The following is a 17,706-nucleotide window of genomic DNA, read 5'->3' on the forward strand; positions in this document are numbered from 1 at the left end:
ATCCTTCAAGGGTTCAAAGCAGCATTTGGCCAGGAGCCTTCTTCAGATTAAAGCATGAATGCAGCCACAGGTGGTGCAGGGGACGTTTTTCCCTGCCGTGGCCTCATGGTGACGATGCTGCCCAATTTATGCATTTCAGCCTGGCAGGAGAGGGCTGGCAGGTGAGAGCCATCCCGTCCCGTCCCATTGTGCGCAGGGTGCTGCACCCACCCGGCTCTCGCTCCTGGCATCGGGCACCCTGCCGTGGCTGGAGCAGGGCAATCACTAGAGGGCATCCTTGGATCGAGATGCTCCTCTGTGGTGGGAAAAGCCCTAATGTGATGTTCCACCAGGCTGGACTTGAAACCTCTGTGGGAGCAAACCTACGGGAGAGGGATGTGCAGTGGCCTGATGAAGCTGGGCCAGTGGGATTTGCCTGTCCTCGTCATGCCGGAGCAAGCAGGGAAGCGCCTGTGTTGCAGCGTGAGCCTCCACAGCTGCTTGCGCCTCTCCCTGCCTTTCCACCCCTGCTTTTGCAGGCTGGTGCAGGGAGCTCGTTAGCATCACTGACATCCCAGCCTGTTCCTCTGGGGAAGAGCTGCGATGGTTGCTCGAGGTCACAGCCCCCTGGTTCAAATGAGCACGGAGACAAGATGAGACAATGCTGAAGCTTCCCTTGGGATCCCTCACCAGCCTGCCAATGGGGCAGGGACTCGTGCGGTCGCGGCTGGGTTTACGGCTGGAGGAGAGCCGGGTTTACGCCCCAGGGAGCTGGGATCTCTGGGATGCAGGGTTTCCCCCATCCCTCAAAAGAAAATATTCACGACGGGGTGGTAGAAGTACTGCGAAACTCATCTGGGCTCCCCTCCCTTGCCAAAGCGCTTGGTGAAGGGAACGCAGGTGGGTGGTGATGGCCAGGGCTGGGGCAGAGCCTGCCCTGCTCCCTGTCCGGCCCTCGGAGGTCACAGCCCTCACCTCGTGGGTATTTGTCTGGGCTGAACCCACGCTCGGGGTTCACTGCGGTTCCGTGGCATGACTCAGAGGGAGTCAGAGAGTTCAGGGCAGTACTGGGAAAACGCGCGTGACGGGTGCCCCTTGTTCCTCTGCCACCAGTGCGGGCTTGCCCGCCTCCCAGCCCCGGCAGACTTGCTGGCTGCCCCCTCCTCCCAGGTTTGGGGGCTGGCGAGGGCAGTGCCTGGCACGATGCTGTTCCTTGGCCAGTCGCTGCAGGAGGCAGCCCGTTCCCCAAGCCTTAGAGATTTATGGACACTGGAAAATCTTAAGTGACCAAGTGCTCATCCCAACCGCTCCCCAACTCCCCTTCCCCAGATCCCCCCCCACCTTGCATCCTACCAAGCTGTTCCGGGTAGCACGCTGGTGGTGTGAGCAGATGTGGTACAGGTATGTTTGACACATGTGCTGGCACGGAGGTGCTGGCTGAGCCTGTCACGTGTGTGCTGCTGAGCGGGGATCCTGGCGGCACAGCCACCTCCCCCCTGGCACGAGGAGGAATTGAAAGTCTGTGGGGTTTCAGTGATGGCAGCACCTGTGTTTTAAGGACTTGTGTTGAACTGGGGCCTGAAAGAATCAGAAGCTTTTTTGTTAAACTGCTCCAAAGCCCGTTTTGACAGCTCTGCACTTCTCATTTTGGCACCGGCCCGTGGGGACAGAGGGTTTAGCTTGCACCCAGCGCCGCTGCTGCGAGGACGCCTGTGTTCAAGGCGGCTTCCCCACTCCCGCAGAGCGAGGACAGGCCAGTCCTCCCCGCTCTAGGGATGCAGGCACACCTCGTCCGCGCTTGGCCGAATGGTTGCGTGATGGCCAGACCAGGCCACCCGGGATCATACCTTCTGCTGATAAATCCTCTTTAAGGCAATTTTTCCCCCCGTTACATCACCAAACCCTTTCCCAAGGGGTGGTGGAAGCCCTGCAGATTGGGCAGGGGCCAGGCAAGCCTGGGTGGGTTTCCTGGCACAAGCAGTCCTGCGTTAGCCAGGAGCAGGATGGTTTAATAAATCATTTCCGTCTCTAATTTCTACTTCTCTATGAAATGCCTCGTTTGCTGGTCACCAGAGGGAGGGGAGGTCAGGGGAACCAGGCCTCCCCAGCATCCTCCTTCCTGCAGCTGTTGAAACAAAATCCAGAACTATTACAATCGCTGTGTCCCTCCCTCGGGTACTGCGGCGCCTTCGGTCCGAGCGACAGCAGCAGCATTGGGGCGGTTGGGTGCACGGCCTCCACCGAGGGTGCCAGGCAGTACAGTGCGGGCAGGGAGCTGGGCATCTTCCCTTTTCGGTGATACAGGGCCAAAAACTTTCCCTGTGGGCCATGTTAGATGCTTGGGAAAAAGATCACGGCGCTGGTATCGCTGAGCCTCGGGGCATCTCCAGTGCCCCCCTCTCCTTTGTGCTCCAGCAAAATGCATCCTACCAGCTGCAAATTGCGACCGATGTTGCTAAGCCATCATCTACAGGGAACAGGGAGATTGTTCTCACCTCCCTGCCTTCCCCCGTGTCGGGTCCCTGCTCACTGCCTGCAGACCTGGGGGAGCCGCAGGGGCTGTCCCGCTGCCTGGAATGGGAGCTGGAGCACAGCTGCCATGCCTGATCCCAAACTACCTCTGATCTCCTTGGAAAGCTTTCGGCCCCTGTGGCCTCCGTAAGCACCCTGCCTGTACCCTCTGCCTGCAGTGCTTTTTCCTCTTGGCCGCTCACCCCCCAGCATTGTTTCGACGTGTTTGTTTAGGTTGGCTCAGGTGCTGCGATGTATCCGCCTCAGCACTGAGGATTTGTTTTGTTTTACGTCCCTTGTTTTGCAGCAGCAGCAGCAGCAAATGCCCCGGAGCAGCCAAGAAGAGAAAGATGAAAAAGAGAAAGAAAAGGAGAAGGAGGGAGAGAAGGAGGAAGACAAGCAGGAAACAGAAAATGACAAAGAAGAACTGACAAAGTAAGGACAACCCTCCCTGCCTGGCTCGCCTCCATCTCCAGCGAGGGCTGGGCATCGGGCTGGGGCTGCGGCGGTAGGACACAGCGTGGTCCAGGGCTGCCTGACCCCGTGCAGGACCATGTGTGCCCACCTCACCTCCTCTGCAGGGAGGGAAGGGCAGAGCCTGCTCTTCTCTTCATTCCTCTTCCCTGTTGCTCCCAAACTGGGAAAGCAACTCTGATACGCTTTTTTTTTTTTTTTCCAAACATAAACCAATCGACCCGCAAAGCCCCTCTGATCCTTCAGCTTGTTTTGTTGCGAGAGCCTCCGGGAGTTGGAGGAGCAATCCGGGTGCAGCTGAGCGTGGCATTTCACCTTTAGCGTTATTGATGTCAACGTGAGCGCTCCCAGATGAAGGGCTTCAGCCAGCCCTGCCTCCCTCACGCCGAACGGGGAGCATCAGAGCCGCGGCGGGGAAAGGTTGGCACGCAGACCACTAGCTATCTGTAATGGGCTTAATACTTGGTTTAAAAGAACATCTGGCTTCATTATATCTAGGCTGCTAAGACATTTACCAGCAGGTCCCTTTCAGGAAGATAAATGAGGAGGAGGCAGGGATGAATTTGAATGGTCTGGTATTAAACCTGTCTCCGTCAGGTCTCTGCGTGCACTTGGTGGTGGAGCTGCAGCCAGCTGCAGAAAGAAAACCCCACTTCAAATCACCCCACCGCCAATCCAGCCCGCTCCCAGCCAGGAAAAGAGCCTGCATGTGCAAAAAAAATGCAGACCTGCCCCCCCAAAAGACCAACAAAAAAAACCTCCATCCCCAAACAGATGCAGAGAAATAATTGCTTGACCTAAAAATCAGACCAGCCCAACAACGTTTTTTCTTCCCTCCCTGTTTTTGCAGGGACAAGAACGACGACACGTCTGGGGAAGACAATGATGAGAAAGAAACCGTCACCTCCAAAGGTCGCAAAACTGCCAACAGCCAGGGCAGGCGCAAAGGCCGCATCACCCGCTCCATGGCGAACGAAGCCAACAACGAGGAGGCAGCCGCCCCGCAGCAGAGCGCGGAGCTGGGTGGGTAGCAACGGGCATGGGGACGGGGGGACCTTAGCAGGGCTTTTGGGGTGTCCACTCTGCTGGGATGGGACGTCACCCTGCTCTGCTCACGGAGGAGAGTTTTCCTTCATGAAATCCTCCTTTTCAGGGGGGCAGCAGTGAGGTTTCTCTATCCCACGAATTACCCAGCACGGTTTGCCTGGATGAACCGGAGGCATTTGCAAGCCCGGGTTGTCCTGGCTGAGTATTAGTGTGTTTTAGGGCCTCAGAGGGAAAGTATTGCAAAAGATGAAAAGGGAAGCTGTCGTTTTTAGCAGTGCGTTGGCTGGGTTCATGCAGGGCTCGTGCACCTCCTGCACCCGGAGGTGCATTTCCCTCTGCAGCAGCTCGGGCTCCAAGTACCCTCAAGCTCTGTGCAGGAGCCTGCTCTGCCCTCCTGGGCTCGCCTGGGTCTCCGCCAGTTCTCCTGCCCTCTCTGTTTTCAAATTTGCCTGGAGCCCAAGCAGCTGCAGCCTGCGGGGTCTGTGACCCCCCTGGCCTTGGGAATCGGGCTGGTCCCTTCCTTATCTCTGCAGCTGAAGGACATGGTGAAGAGGCAGTGGGTTACGGCTGCTCAGGAGCCTCCACCCTGCCTGCAGTTGTGCTGTGCACCCCAGGTTGCGCTTGTTTTGCCCCAAAAGCAGCATTTCCCATGCTGGGCCCCAGTGCCCCTGCTCATCTCCCCCGGTGGTAGCCGGCCAGGCGCGGTGGTCAGTATTTTCCTGCCTGTCCTGCCGGCGCAAGGCTGCAGGGTGGCTGAACGCAGCGGGAAGAGGCTGGGAGCGGCTTCAGAGCGAGGTGGATGAGGCAAAGCATGCTGCCTGTAACCCAGGGCACCTGGCACCCAGGGACCGCGCCAGCCCGCGGCTGGAGCCACACGATGCCACCGCGCCTGTCTCGGGCTAGGCGGGAATTCACGGCAGCGTCCGCAGCCCCACGTCAGGTGCGTCTGCCTTTCGCGTCTGCAGCATCAGTAGTGGTCACCCTGAGAAACTACTCATGTATTGACTTAAAGAAGCCAATGCATCAAGGAATTTGACTGATTTTCCTCTGTTTATCAAGTATAAAATTATTTATACTTACTCCTATCAAGTATAAAACTATTACTGTGCTACCTAAGGCAAGTAAAAATAAGAACAGGGTGACTCCTCTCGGTTTCCTTGCTCTGCAGTTTTCTGCTTGTTCTGTTCCATGTGCTATAAATCACTCGGAGGTGTTTCGCCTCCCTGTTCCTCCGCTGACGACTGGCTGAAGCCTTGATTGCGAGCGCTCTGTTTTCATACAGGCGATATAAATAGTTTGCGGCACAACGGAGCCCTGCTCTCCCTCTCAAACTTGTTAAGCTGCAAAGAAGCAGCAGATAATGCCAGTAACTTAGATGGGATTTTTTTTTTATCCCAGCATCTCAGAGTCCTCGATAAACTTCACTGCGAACACGGGGAAAAGACTTTAGACCGTGTTAAATTGGGAAAAGGGAACGGATCGATTCCAGTGACATATCTGAGCAATTGGTTTTACTTTATGTCTCTCCAATAGTGGTTTAATTTAGGTTGGCTAAGAAGGTTATTGCATTTTAAATACCAATTGAACATTAAAAAACAACACAAAACCGTATTGTGGTTTAACTGCAGCATGCCGGAGCTCCCCATAGGCATCTGTTTCATAACTGTGCAACCTCAGTAAATACCATTAATCAAACCAAACGGGCCATTTCTTTGACATTTCTTTACCATACAATAACAGCCGTCCTCAAGCTGAGTGGAGGGCTTTGTGCAGCATGTAGGGGACACTTGCTTTTACGTAAATGAGTGTGGTGGCCCCGGCTCTGCCCACGGCTGGGGAAAACGGCGAGGTATCGATTTCCCTCCCTCTTGGCCGGCGTCCCGGGGGGCATGTCATTTCTGGGGGAGGCGGTGACCTGTGCAGACTTCCAGGAGGTGACACCTGCAGTCGTACTCAGCCGGCTGTGAAGGAGATTCCTCTGCCCGGTGCTGTGGGCATCGGAGCCCGTGTTGTCCTCCCGCGGGGTCTTGGCTTCTTGTAGAGCTTCTTGGAAGATGCTTCCTTCTCTCCTCGCCCATATTCTTGATCCTGAACCTATTAGCCTGTTTTCCATTTTAAAAGGACACTGTCAAAACATCTCTCATCACTGTTGAAATAATGCTTTGCCTGTTGTTTAGAGTAATAACCCCTTGGCAGCCTGAGCCGGAAATCTGTTTCCTTACCGAGTTGTTTTTTGCCTCTGACTCACACCCTGGTTTGTTATTGTAGGGTTTGCTCTAGTGCCAGGCTGCCAGCAGGACTGTTGCATAGTGAAGACTTTATGCAGGACCTCAGTGTCCCAGCACCGCGCCTGGGGTGGGGGAGAGGGAGAGCATCGGGTGCTGACACCCCTCCGACTCTCTTGGCCGGAGCAGCGCAGTCCCCCTGCGATGGGTGCTGCTCCGAGTGAGCCCCCGGCATTGCTGGAAGTGGCTCTGAGATGTCCGAGAGCCCGGTGATGGCACTGAGGGAGCCCGCGGTCAAGCACGGCCAACTCGCTTGACGGATGTGGTTGGCCAAAGTCACTGCCGAGGTGACGCTGTTTCTCCGTCTCCGCCGAGGGTGACGGTCCCACCCTGCGTCTGCCACCTCCAAAGCACACAGACGAAGTTGGCTCCATCTTAGGTACCTATTGTTGGCGGGCCAGAGTGCGTGGCACCAAATCAGCAGGAAATCTGCCACCCTCAAGCCATCTGGCTTCGCTTCCAGTCCCAAAGCAGAGATTTTGCATCACCGAGATGCATCCCGGGGGGGATGCTGTGCATGGGTTACCGTGGCGTGGAAAAGCCTTGAGAGCCCGCACCGCGACAACCTTCCCTGCAGAAGCACTTTTGCACTGCACGGCGTTTTGTTGTGCCTCTGGGGAACAGGGTGTGGGACGGGGTTTGGGTGTTTGAGCATCTCCTCTGAGCTCGCCGGGCTTGCTGGGTCCCGCTCACAGCTAACTGCTCTCCTTTCCTTCCTCTTTCCCAGCTTCTCTGGAGATGAATGAAAGCTCTCGCTGGACTGAAGAGGAGATGGAGACGGCTAAAAAAGGTGAGCCGCTCGTTTTCTTTCTCCTGTTGGCTCTGCTGGAGCTAACCCAGCAATCGGGGATGGATGGTGTCTGACTGCTGGAGACTCTGCAGGGTGCTAGGTCCTGAGCCCTGGGGCTGGATTCTGCCCGTCCCGCTGCTGGTTTCTTCCTAGCGAGCCTCAGTGGGGGGTTTTGGGGGGAGGCAGGCGGTGGTGTGGGGGGCGTGCTCGGCCTCTCCGGCCCCGGGAGCTGTGCTGACACCAGGGATGTCCGGGCTGCGGCCGGAGCCCACGCGTGTCCCGCGAGGCAGGAGCTGGCCGTAGGAAATGAGGAAGGCGCTTCGCCTGTTGCTTTTTACAGCTTCTGGTGCCTGTAGCGTGAGGTGTAGCTTCGTGCCACTCTCCGGAGGTTCATGCTATTGGTGCGATCTGTTCCAGACGCACCAAGAGTGTCTGCCTGCGTTCACAGCTCTGGGATTTAGGGAGAGGATAGTGAACCCCAGCACTCCACAGCCACGTGTCAGGAAGCTCGCGAGAGCCGGGGCTGCAGGCAGCGCGGGGTGACTTTACATCCTGGCACTGATTCAGAGCCTTTGCTGAGACCATTTTTAAAAAGTGCTGAGTGTAGCACAGCCCTTCTTGCCACTTCCCCCTTCTCGTGCCGCTCCTGCGCCAGCTCTTTCGCTGCTTTAATTTTTTTTTGCCAAAGTCACGTCCTGTTTGATGGGCTGTCGAGCTCACGTCCCCAGCCCGTGCATCCCGCTTGCATCGCTGCCGACTCTCCTGGCCCGGTGAGGATTGTAAATGGGAAATTAAAATGGAAATGAATGCCGTTTGGGGGTGGCAAATGCAAACAGGCGTATTAGTGGGTTCGGCTCTGCTTGGAAAATGCACCTGCTGCCGGGATGGTGATTACACGTTCTGGAGCGCCGGCTGCCCAGGTGCCGATGGGAGCTGTGGACTTGGATTACTTTGCCTGTGAATATCCCAAAGTGTTTGGCTCACTCGCCTTTAAGCTGTTCCAACCCTCTTTACAGCCCAGTGCCAATCCTGCGTGCTGCCGAGCGGGGCTCTCTATAGACACAAAACTTAATAGATAGACTTTAATCAAGCAAACTGGCCCGGGGCCAGGTAATGGGGAGAGAGCAGGTGCTGAGCGGGGGAGGGTCGTTGGAGGGATCTTTTCCGAGCGCCGCTTTGTTTTGGAGATCGCATCTGGTTGTTAAAAAGTGCCTCTTGCTGTTTTATGCTGGATGCTGGAGGTGTGCTTAAGGAGTCTTAAAACCAGCTGCCAAAGCCTGCGTGGAGGAAGGATGAAGCGTGGGAGCACGTAGCGTTATTCCAGCCCAGGGGCCAGGATGGGGCAGGGAGATTTGCTGGTGTAAAGCCCGATTGCTGATGTTTTCCCCTCTGCTACAACCTTGGAAACTGAGATTGCAACACCAGACTCCTACAGAGAAGCCAAATTCCCCTTTGCCAGGAAGCAGCCACTTCAATGCTTCGAACCGGCTCTGGCCGGCATTTCCAGGGACCGGTGCGGTGGGGGTTTCCGACTCGCAGTGGCTGCGAAACTCCGGAGATAACCTCTGAGGTTGGAGGAGGCGGCAGCGGCAGAGCCCGCTGCTGGCACGGCTGGGCAGGGGCGGAGGAGGCGGCGGGCACCCGGCTCGGGGTGGGCTCGGAGACACGGGCACCGTCCTCCTCACCGTAAGGACTCAGCTGCCCCAGCCACACTCTTCCCCAGTACTGGTACCAGTCTGAGCCCACAGCCGGCTGGTTCGGGGTATTAAACAACCAAGACGCGAGTCCTACAGAAAGTCAGTCCTAACACTCCGGGGTGCTGGGGCAGATGGAGATGGTGACCTCTGCTCCCAGCACCTGCCGGCCGGGAGATCAGCCTGGCCTTGCCATCCACCCCCGGCCTTTTTGTGCGTGGCATGAAACCCCGTGTCGTTTCTGCTCAGGAAGGTAAGAGAAAACAGCCCTGGGACAGTGAGACGCCAAAGTCGTCTGCTCTGCTCCAGAGTTGCAGAGCTGCACGGAGTTTCCAAGCGGGAGAAGGCAGGACTGTGTCTGACAGGAGAGACAATAAAGGGGAGTACCGTGTTATTAAAGTTAACTACGGGAACGAAAACCTAGCGAGAGGAAAGTTCTTGCTTAATGACACTTTTATTACACAGTAAACTTTGATTCACTAGTCTGTCAAAGTGTGCAGAGATTGGTACAATTATGGGGTAGTGTGTTTTTCTGATATTGCCTCCTTGCACCACGGCTGTGATCCTAAAAGCAGGAGGTTTTGATTAACCGGAGTTGCTCGAGGATTTCCCCCCTTCCCTTCCCGAGCCGGGGAGAGGGCAGCACCCGCTGCTCTGCTTGGCTTTGCCGCCGGGCAGGGCGCGGAGGCTTTCGGCAGCAGGACGGGGCTGCTCCTTAAAAGGCAATGTTTAGGCAGCTCCTGCCTTTGGGGGACCCGCTGGCAGGAGCCCACGCAGGCAGGAGTTAAAGGTAGGCTGGCAGGGAGTTTGTGAGCAGCGGGCGAGCGCTGACCTGGAGCAGCCGGGTGGGTTTATTGCCCCCCCCCCCCCAGCCCCTCCGCCGAGTTTTGCTGCCAGCGCCCAGCATTGCGGAGCAGCCGTGATAGCGCTGGAGCTGAACTTGATGAACCAGGAGGTTTCGGTGTGACCTTCGTTACTCTTTAAAGTCTGGTATCTGTTCTCGCCCCGGCTCTGGGTTTTCCCCCTGGCGTCTAACAAGTGGTTTTGTTCTTTGAAAAGAGGCGGCGTGGAAATGGCAGTTTTTTGCTCACCTGAGGTCCTCTGGCACCTTGCCGAGGCTCTTAGCTCCTCGCCCTCGGGGCAGAGCCAAGCTCAGGCTCTTTATGCCTTTTCCCAGGCTGAGGAGCCAGAGAGGCCACGGGATGGAGTTGGCATGATGAGGCAGAGGAGAGTTGGGCACAAATGTGAAAAGCTGATGTCAGAGAGTTAAATAAGCCATGAAGGCTCCTGAATAGTTCATTTTGAGTAGATGTAAAATATTTCTCTGGATACAGAAGGTATACTTTTGGGGCTGATTTTCAGTTTTGCCAACAACGAAGTCAGAAAGTAAGATGAGTTTTGAACTGACGTTGAACCACTTTTTTCCCAGTCCCATTCTGTCCACAGAACTAAAATAAATTGGAATTTTTTAAAAAATACCGATTTCTTCAAATTAACAGACAGCCAAACCCACTGACACGAAAGCCCACAGCAGAAGCCAGCCATCTCCCATCTCCATCACCTTTTGAACACGGCTGCCTTTCAGCGTGTTGTCTCACTGCACAGGATCCTTCTGGAGCCCGAGTGGGTGTGTAAACACACACACGAGCGTGCGCTCCTCCAACCCTAATTTGGGTTTGCACTGTTATTTCTAACGAGCCGCTGGCTGAAGGGTGGGGGGAGGTAGGTCTGTGTAGGTCTTCGCATTTTCCTCCATCGCTTCTTCATGGCAGGGCAGCCGTTGCTCTTACAAGGAGTTGGCTGCAGCATGGGTGATGCTGGGAAGCCGGGATGGAGCCGAGCTCCGTACCTTCCTCCCTTCATCTCCCCTGTGCTCGTGCTGCAGCCCTCCCTTCTCTGGTCAGAGATATTTACTGCTGTAAAAACCTGCTGATGGTAGTAAATGTGGGCTAGAGAAGCACGGGCTTGCAGCCCGTGCCAGTCGCTGCATGTTGTCCCTCTTGCTGGTCCTGGGATGGGACGTGCCTTGGAGTCCCCCACCTGGGTGCCCTCCATCCAGGCTGAGTGCAAGGACAGCCCAGCCTGCTCATCCCTGGCACCCGCTGCCGTGGCCAGAGCACCGGCATCTGCCCGCTTCAAGCAAGCCACCTGTTTGCCACAGAGTTCATGCGAAGCGACACGGAAATTACCGGGATGGGGAGGATTAAGTGCAATGAGGGCAAAACGACATCCAAGGCACAAATTGGCCACGCTTGCCCTGGAAGAGGCTGTCGTCGGCTGCGGTCCATTTCCACCATCCCAGGCTGGGGCTTTGCTGCTCTTCGTCCAAGGTGTTACCCCTGGGATAGTGCCCGTAGTGCCACTGCCCACCGTGCCCCCCGGAGCTGCGCTTTCTGCCACAGTTGGCTGAACGTTTCTCGAGCATGTAGGAGAAAGCCGCAAGGATTTGCTTAGTGAGTGTCAGCAAATGAAACACAAAAGGCCTATCAGGGGGAACTGCTGGGTAATTACTATAATTTACAGCCTACATTTTAATTTTGAGCGTTATTTTTTCAACAATAAGGGAGCAGGAATAATATCCAAACCAGGTGAAGGGAGAGAGCTGGGCCCGCCGGGAGCGGCTGCTGCGCGTGGACTCGCTGCCTCGCACTGGAGACTCGAGTTTCCTGAGCCGGACCGGAGGGGATGGCTCGCGGGGAGCAGGGGGCTTCTCATCCCCTCCCAGCAGTCGGGCAGGCTCAAAGGATGGGGACATAACGCAAAAAAAGGAGGGTTGTGGTAGGAGGGGGAGAGCCAGGCAGGTCCGTGGTCGGGGCACGGGGCTGGATGTTTTTGCAGCAGGTTGATGCAGTGGTCCAGTGAACGGCTCCTCCGAAGGGGAGATCTGGGAGCTGAGGGTCCCCAGCCGGGGCCAGCGGAGGGGGGAGGTGGCATTAGAGCTGAGCTTGCCAGGGGTCCTGGCTCCATACCCACACCTCGTTTGGTGGCACTGCCTCCCTCCGGAGAGGTAGCGTGGTGGGCATGAAAGCTGGTGGGGAGTTTTGCTGCAAGCTCCCTCGTAGCCGTGGGGCACATCAGAGACGCGCTTGCGTCCAGCCACCAAAGGAGGGGTCCGGTGGGAGCGCAACAGGCTGATCCTGGCGTCGCCTTCCCGAGGAAGGGTGAGCATCACCCGCCGCAGCAGCAGCAAGAGCACACCGAGCCGGCTGCCTGCTTGATGGTGCCTCCGGCAACACCCCCAGTGCCTGTGGGGACGTGGGCTCACCGCCCACGTACCGTCCCCGCTGCTTTCCTTGGCACGGCATCAGGAGCCCGCCGTTCGCCTGGCTCTGCCACCCACTGGCTCCGCAGCCCTGGAGAAGTTACTCACCTTCCTTGTGCCTCGGTTCTCCCACGCGCTGCAAACAGCCCCGAGATCGGCAGGGGAAAGCGGCACTGCGATGCACTAATTCAGCTCAGCGATGCCAACCATGCTTTTGGGGTGCCGTGGGTGGTGTCACTGAGCCCGTAGCGCTGGTCTCTCTCCGGGACGGGGTTGCGGTACGTTTTGGCTGGGCCAGAACTGCCTCCATCCCTGCCCCGAGAGGGTGTGTGGGTGCGAGAGGGGCTGGAGGATTGTACCAGGTACCGTCAGGTGTAGGGGAATGAGATCACTTAGTTTTTCCCCTGTAACCTTGATCTGTTAATCCATGCGAGCTCCCATTAAGGGACCCTTTTATGGGCTCCCTCCGCCCTTGCCGAGCCCTGGGTGGAGCAGGGCGGCTGCCGCCTCAGAATGGCTCTGGTAAAAACCCGCAGCTGCAGAGAGCCGTGGGGGCGCGAGCCGCCGACCCTCACCCGCCGGGCTGCCCCTCCGGGTTTCTCCTCTGCGCTCCGAGATGCCAAGTGCATGCTACCGTGCTCTCTGGGCTCCTCTTCCTTCCTACCTCCGCTTGCCGGTACCGGAGCAGAGGCCCCAGTTTGCCCATGGTGAGACTGATAGCAAACCTCTCCCCATCCCTCCTCCGCCGGGACAGCGGCCGTGGGGCTGAGGTGTGCCGGGGTACCGTGGCATCCCACTGGTGCGACACTGGGCTCGCCGGCACGCACCTCCCCAAAGAAAAGCGCCTTTGATTCACTTGAGAGCGGAGGAAACTATTAGCCAAGCTTTGTTTTCCTGGATCCCTCCCCCTGCCGCTGACATTCAGACGAGAGCGAGAGAGACAGAAAGTGAGAGAGGGAGGGCGGGAGCGGGTGCCAAGCGGCCGCACCCCTTGTCAGCTTGGGTCAGCGCCACGTTCGTTATTAATGCTCTGTCTAGAGGTCACATTCAGATGCAACGAGCCCCAGGTCAGCCAGAGGAACAGATTAGAGCTCGCTCGCTGCTCCGCCACATACCGACGGCACCGACTCCCCGTCCCCAGGCTGGCACGAGCAGAGCTGCAGCGCACGGTTGGCTGCTCCTTCCCCTTCGCCTTTCTCCTGCCTTTTTTTTTTAATTATTATTATTTCTTGGCAACGTCTGGCATCTCCTGAAACTGCACAGCCTCCCCGTAGCCCCGAGCTGCTGAGCGAGGAGGTGAGGTAGGGGAGAAAATACCGGAGGCGCTTCCATCCACCTTAACAACCGCGACTGCAGCCGGCTGGAAAGCTCCGGTGAGCAAGCGGGAGGAGCGCGGAGGACACCGTTCGCTTGCCGGCCCCGCCGGAGGGAAGAGCGCTGGGGCCGGAGCATGTGTTCCCACCAACTTCTGGCATCGGGGTCAGGAGTCTCCCGCCTGTGACCTGGTTTCCAGCCTCGGTGCCCACTCGCTTGCCGCTCTTGGCTGCCCATGGCTCTGAAATCCTCTTGCCCCCAGGATTTAAGGAACCGGCTTTGCTTTCTTCTCAGTCTCCGGCTGCTGCGAGGGAGCGAAAGCAAAATGCGTGGGGAGGGTGTGAGCGGAGCACTCGCAGCGCTTCGCAGTGAGCTGCTGTGCCCGGGGGGTCTTTGAAGAAGTGCCCCGACGTCCGCATCCTTCCCAGCTTGCCCGCTGCACGCTCTGGGCACGCTCCCTGCCCGCTGGAGCCGGACCCGGAGCACGTAAGTCCAGCATTGGGGTCCGAAGGATGGGGTTAACCTCAGGGTTGCGTGTAGCTGCGTGCCTGCAGGCAGACCCTGCGTCCCGAGCCCCCGCCCCAAGCCAACAGCAGGCAGGGTTCGATAAGATCTGATAACTCAGTTAGTCATAGTTTCAGTTGCGCTGCGGAACGAAGGGCCGTGCGATGCTGAGGCGGGCTGGCGTGCCTGGGAGCGCGGGGCGGAGGCTGGGGGGGTGCAGGGGCTGGGGGCTACCACGCTGGCAGAACTCATCGAGCCGGGGTGCCCGGTGAGCCGAGGGCTTACCGGCATGTCCCGTGGTGTCTCGGCTAGTCCCTCCCCGAATGTGCAGATAATTACAGCGTGGGGAAGCAGGTGTTGCTGTTTTGCTCTGGTTTCAATGTAAAGAGAAGAGCGGCTGGGCTCCCTGCCGGGTTCTGCAGGCAGGGGCTGCAGGCAGCTTCCTCCTCATGAGCCCGGCACGGACGTGGCCACCTGCCCGGCCAGCTGCAAGCTCCTCCGGCAGCGTCCCCGTCCGCCAGTCCTGCGGTGGGCAGGGGCACAGCGAGCCTGGGCAGGGGAAAGGGCAGCTGAGAGCTGGCATTGCCCGCGGCTGGCAAAGGTCACGCCACGCGGGGGACTGCTTACACTAGCGGCCATCACCCCCCCCGGCCCCGGGCTCTGCCGTGCCAGGTCCCACTTCCCTCCGCCAGACGGCACAGCATCTCGCCCACTGAAGCACCGGGGCTCACTGCACGCCACTGCCAGTGTTTGCGTTTTGTGGCTTTGCCGGGGCACAGCGAACGGCTCCGGTCCCGGCTGTCACACTTGGTGTGGGGCCACCGGTGTGGTGATGAGCAAAGGGGGCCGAGCCGCTTGTTTGCTTTGGGTGGCAGCAGTGGGTTGTGACACAGGGAACCTTACTGTTTCCCACCGCAGCCTTCAGCGACTGCGGGGCAAAGACTCCCACCCCGGCTCGTTATCTCTCGCGGTTGGTGGCCGGACGTCCTTTTCTTTTATTTATTATTATTTTTAAGAAGTCCCAGCCTGCCAGCGGGGTGATGGAGGTCGTGGGTTTGGCTGGAGCGAGGCTGGGAGTTGCAGAGTTAAAGCTCAAACTTGTTTCTTGGCTTGCCGCGGCCTTTTGTGGTGCTCAGCGCTGTGTGATGCCTGCCTCTTACATGCAATTTGATAAGCCCTGGTGCTGGGACGGGGCAGGATACAGGCACCGACTGGATGTTAACTCCTGCTGTGCTGGGTACTGCTGGTTTTCTCCATGACCTGGGAAGCAGGGAGGGGTGTTTCATCTCTCCTGGGGTACGTGGTGCCATCTGTTCGATGCAGACGTACCCACAGCCCCCATGCTGTGCCCTCACCTTGCACGGGCGCACAGATCCTGGCTGGAGGTGCGTCCCTCTGGCCCTGATTGCTTGTGGCTGTGCTGAGATCAGTCCATCCCAGGGAGGGTTTGTTGTTGGGCTGGAGCAGAGGTTGGGCTGGCACTTAGATCCAGGCTGGGGCTCAGAGGTGACACGTGGCAGCAGCATGGCTGAAGGCTGGCATAAGGGCTGGGGCACAGCTGCCGTGGCTCCCAGGCACAAGCAGGGCCACGCACGGGAGCCCTAACGTGGGACTCACTGCTGCCCCGAGCCCCACAGCATCGGAGCAGCCAGGGAGGGGTTTGGGGATGGAGAACGAAGATGCCCAGGCAGCGCCTGTTCCCAGGCTCTGTGGTTGGTGGCTTCTGGGCAGAAAAAAAACCCTAACAAAGGAGGAAGATGCTCTTAGCAAGTTCATTCCCTGCTGGTTTTCATCTTGAAGTCACCTTTTGTGGCAGTACTGTGCCCCTGTGCTCACAGTCTCTCCGTCCTGCACCCTACACAAGGTGCAGGGGAGGACCTGGGGAGCTGTTGGCTTGACGGTGGCATCACGGGGGCAGCCAGGAGCCAGCCGGACCGGCACGACCCAGCTCGGCCGGCAGTGTCCCACAGGCTGGTGGCAGCTCCGGCCCCCACCAGGCACCACAGGAAGGACCAGCCACACACCGGGAAGGATTGCAGGCAGCGAGGTTTTATTTCCCGGAAAGCCTGGATGGTCCTCGCCCGGGTTAACTCCAGGAGCCTGGGATGGAGAGACCAGGGTGCCGCTGCACCACTGGGCTGCAGTTGTGACTCCCACCTCCAGCTGCAGGACCATGGGTGCCCAGACACCCCTACAGAGACTGCAAGGACACAGGGTGCTGACTCGCTCCTTCCTCCTCCTCCTCTGCATCCTCCACCCTGCTGGGTTGCCCCAGCGCCGGCAGGAGCCCCGTGCTTGGGTCGCACTGTCTGGCCAGGATTGCCAGCCCTTGGCATGATGCCTGACCTGGGAAGCTGCTTTTGCTCATGAGCCTGCGATCAGCACTAATCCCCTGGCACACCTCTTCCCAGCCTGCGACATCACCTGGGCTTCACTGCCGCTTCCCTGCCTGGGCTGTTCCTCCCCATCCATAACAGGATGCTGTGCTCCAACCCTCTGAACTGCTTTGTCACCCGGTCAAAGCCATCACTGGGGTACAAGGAGGGTGGGAGGAGCCTTTGCTTCATGGTAGGGACTGAGAGCTGCTGCCCCAAGTTCTCCTGCGCATGGCAACACCTCCTGCAACCGTCCCAAAGGGAAGGGGAGCACCGCTCACGCTCCTGCCTGCCCGGTGGCTGGCCGAGTCGTGGCTGTGGGATGTGTTTTGTTCCAGAGGCGGTCAGCAGGCTGCCTTTTTTTCCCCTTGGAAAGAAAAACAGGCTCTCGTAGGTCATCCCCTGGCCTAGGAAACCTTGCAGACGGGTGCTAGTGACCATATTGTTCCTGTGGAGTTTGGCTTGCGTGGAGGATTTTTCCCATCCTGCATGGATAATGCTGCCCTTGTGTGAGCGTATCTGGTGTTAAACCCTTCTCCTTTTTCCTTCCTGTGACCACAGGTCTCCTTGAGCATGGGCGGAACTGGTCGGCCATTGCCAGGATGGTGGGCTCCAAGACCGTGTCGCAGTGCAAAAACTTCTACTTCAACTACAAGAAGAGGCAGAACCTGGATGAGATCCTACAGCAGCACAAACTGAAAATGGTGAGAGCCCCGTCTCAGCCCGCACCCACAGATACTTCCCAGCAAGTGCTTGCGTGCTTCCCACAGCCAAGGGGGGTCTTTATCATCTCAGAGTGAAAGCTCTGAGGACTGGGGAGCGGGAAGCGGTGCAGGAAAGGGTTGTCCACCCGTCTGGCCCCGGGAGGTCTGGAGGAGGGGGAGCTGCTGCGTGGGAGATGCCTGGGTGTCTAGAGCGCGGCTGGTATGCGGGGAGATAAGAAGGAGCAGAAGGAGGAGCGGGGTTGTGGTGTGTTAGCCAGGACGAGAGCTTGGTCCTGGCTGCACAAATCCTTCGATGCCAGCGAGGTTGTGCTGTTCCACCCCGGGGAACAGAGAGCCCCACTGGGCACCACAGCTCTGTGCCTTGCAGGTTCCGCAGTTACCTGGTAAACTGTCAGTTTGCCCCAAAGAAGTGCAGGGGTTTAGGACAACACAAGGAACGGCTGGTCCCGACACGGATGTTGGTTGTTTTCGGGGCTGTGAGCAGATGTGCCTGTCTCTCCGTGCCTCAGTTTCCCCATCAGAAGGGGCTAACGCTGCTTCTTTTCTGGCATGCAGTGCAGGGTGCGAATGAAGTGGGGCTTGTTTGGCATTCTGGACATAGGACGGACTGCTAAGAGCAACTAAGGATTATAATTATTTTATTTGTAGAATATCCTGGGGTTCCCAGTTTCTAGCTAATAGAATTCACATGGCTAAACCCCCAAGAGGTGCTTTGAAAATGCAAAGGACAATGTTCAATGCAGGAA

The 17,706-nt window shown here is 57.9% G+C and overlaps 1 protein-coding gene across 11 annotated transcripts in view; it reads left to right on the plus strand.

The window, feature by feature from the left end:
- NCOR2 (nuclear receptor corepressor 2) overlaps positions 1 to 17,706 on the plus strand; it is a 258,314-nt gene that overhangs the window by 189,407 nt on the left and 51,201 nt on the right. For 9 of the 11 annotated variants that reach the window (XM_076352524.1, XM_076352529.1, XM_076352530.1 and 6 more), the window contains 4 exons: positions 2,798 to 2,925; positions 3,815 to 3,987; positions 7,024 to 7,086; positions 16,797 to 16,939. In XM_076352524.1, the coding sequence (XP_076208639.1) occupies positions 2,798 to 2,925; positions 3,815 to 3,987; positions 7,024 to 7,086; positions 16,797 to 16,939 (507 nt within the window). The remainder of the gene's footprint in view (positions 1 to 2,797; positions 2,926 to 3,814; positions 3,988 to 7,023; positions 7,087 to 16,796; positions 16,940 to 17,706) is intronic. The other 2 variants (XM_076352526.1, XM_076352532.1) reach the window with 1 other exon arrangement.

This window comes from Aptenodytes patagonicus, chromosome 15 (genome assembly GCF_965638725.1).
Source record: "Aptenodytes patagonicus chromosome 15, bAptPat1.pri.cur, whole genome shotgun sequence".
In the NCBI taxonomy this organism is placed as follows: domain Eukaryota; kingdom Metazoa; phylum Chordata; class Aves; order Sphenisciformes; family Spheniscidae; genus Aptenodytes; species Aptenodytes patagonicus.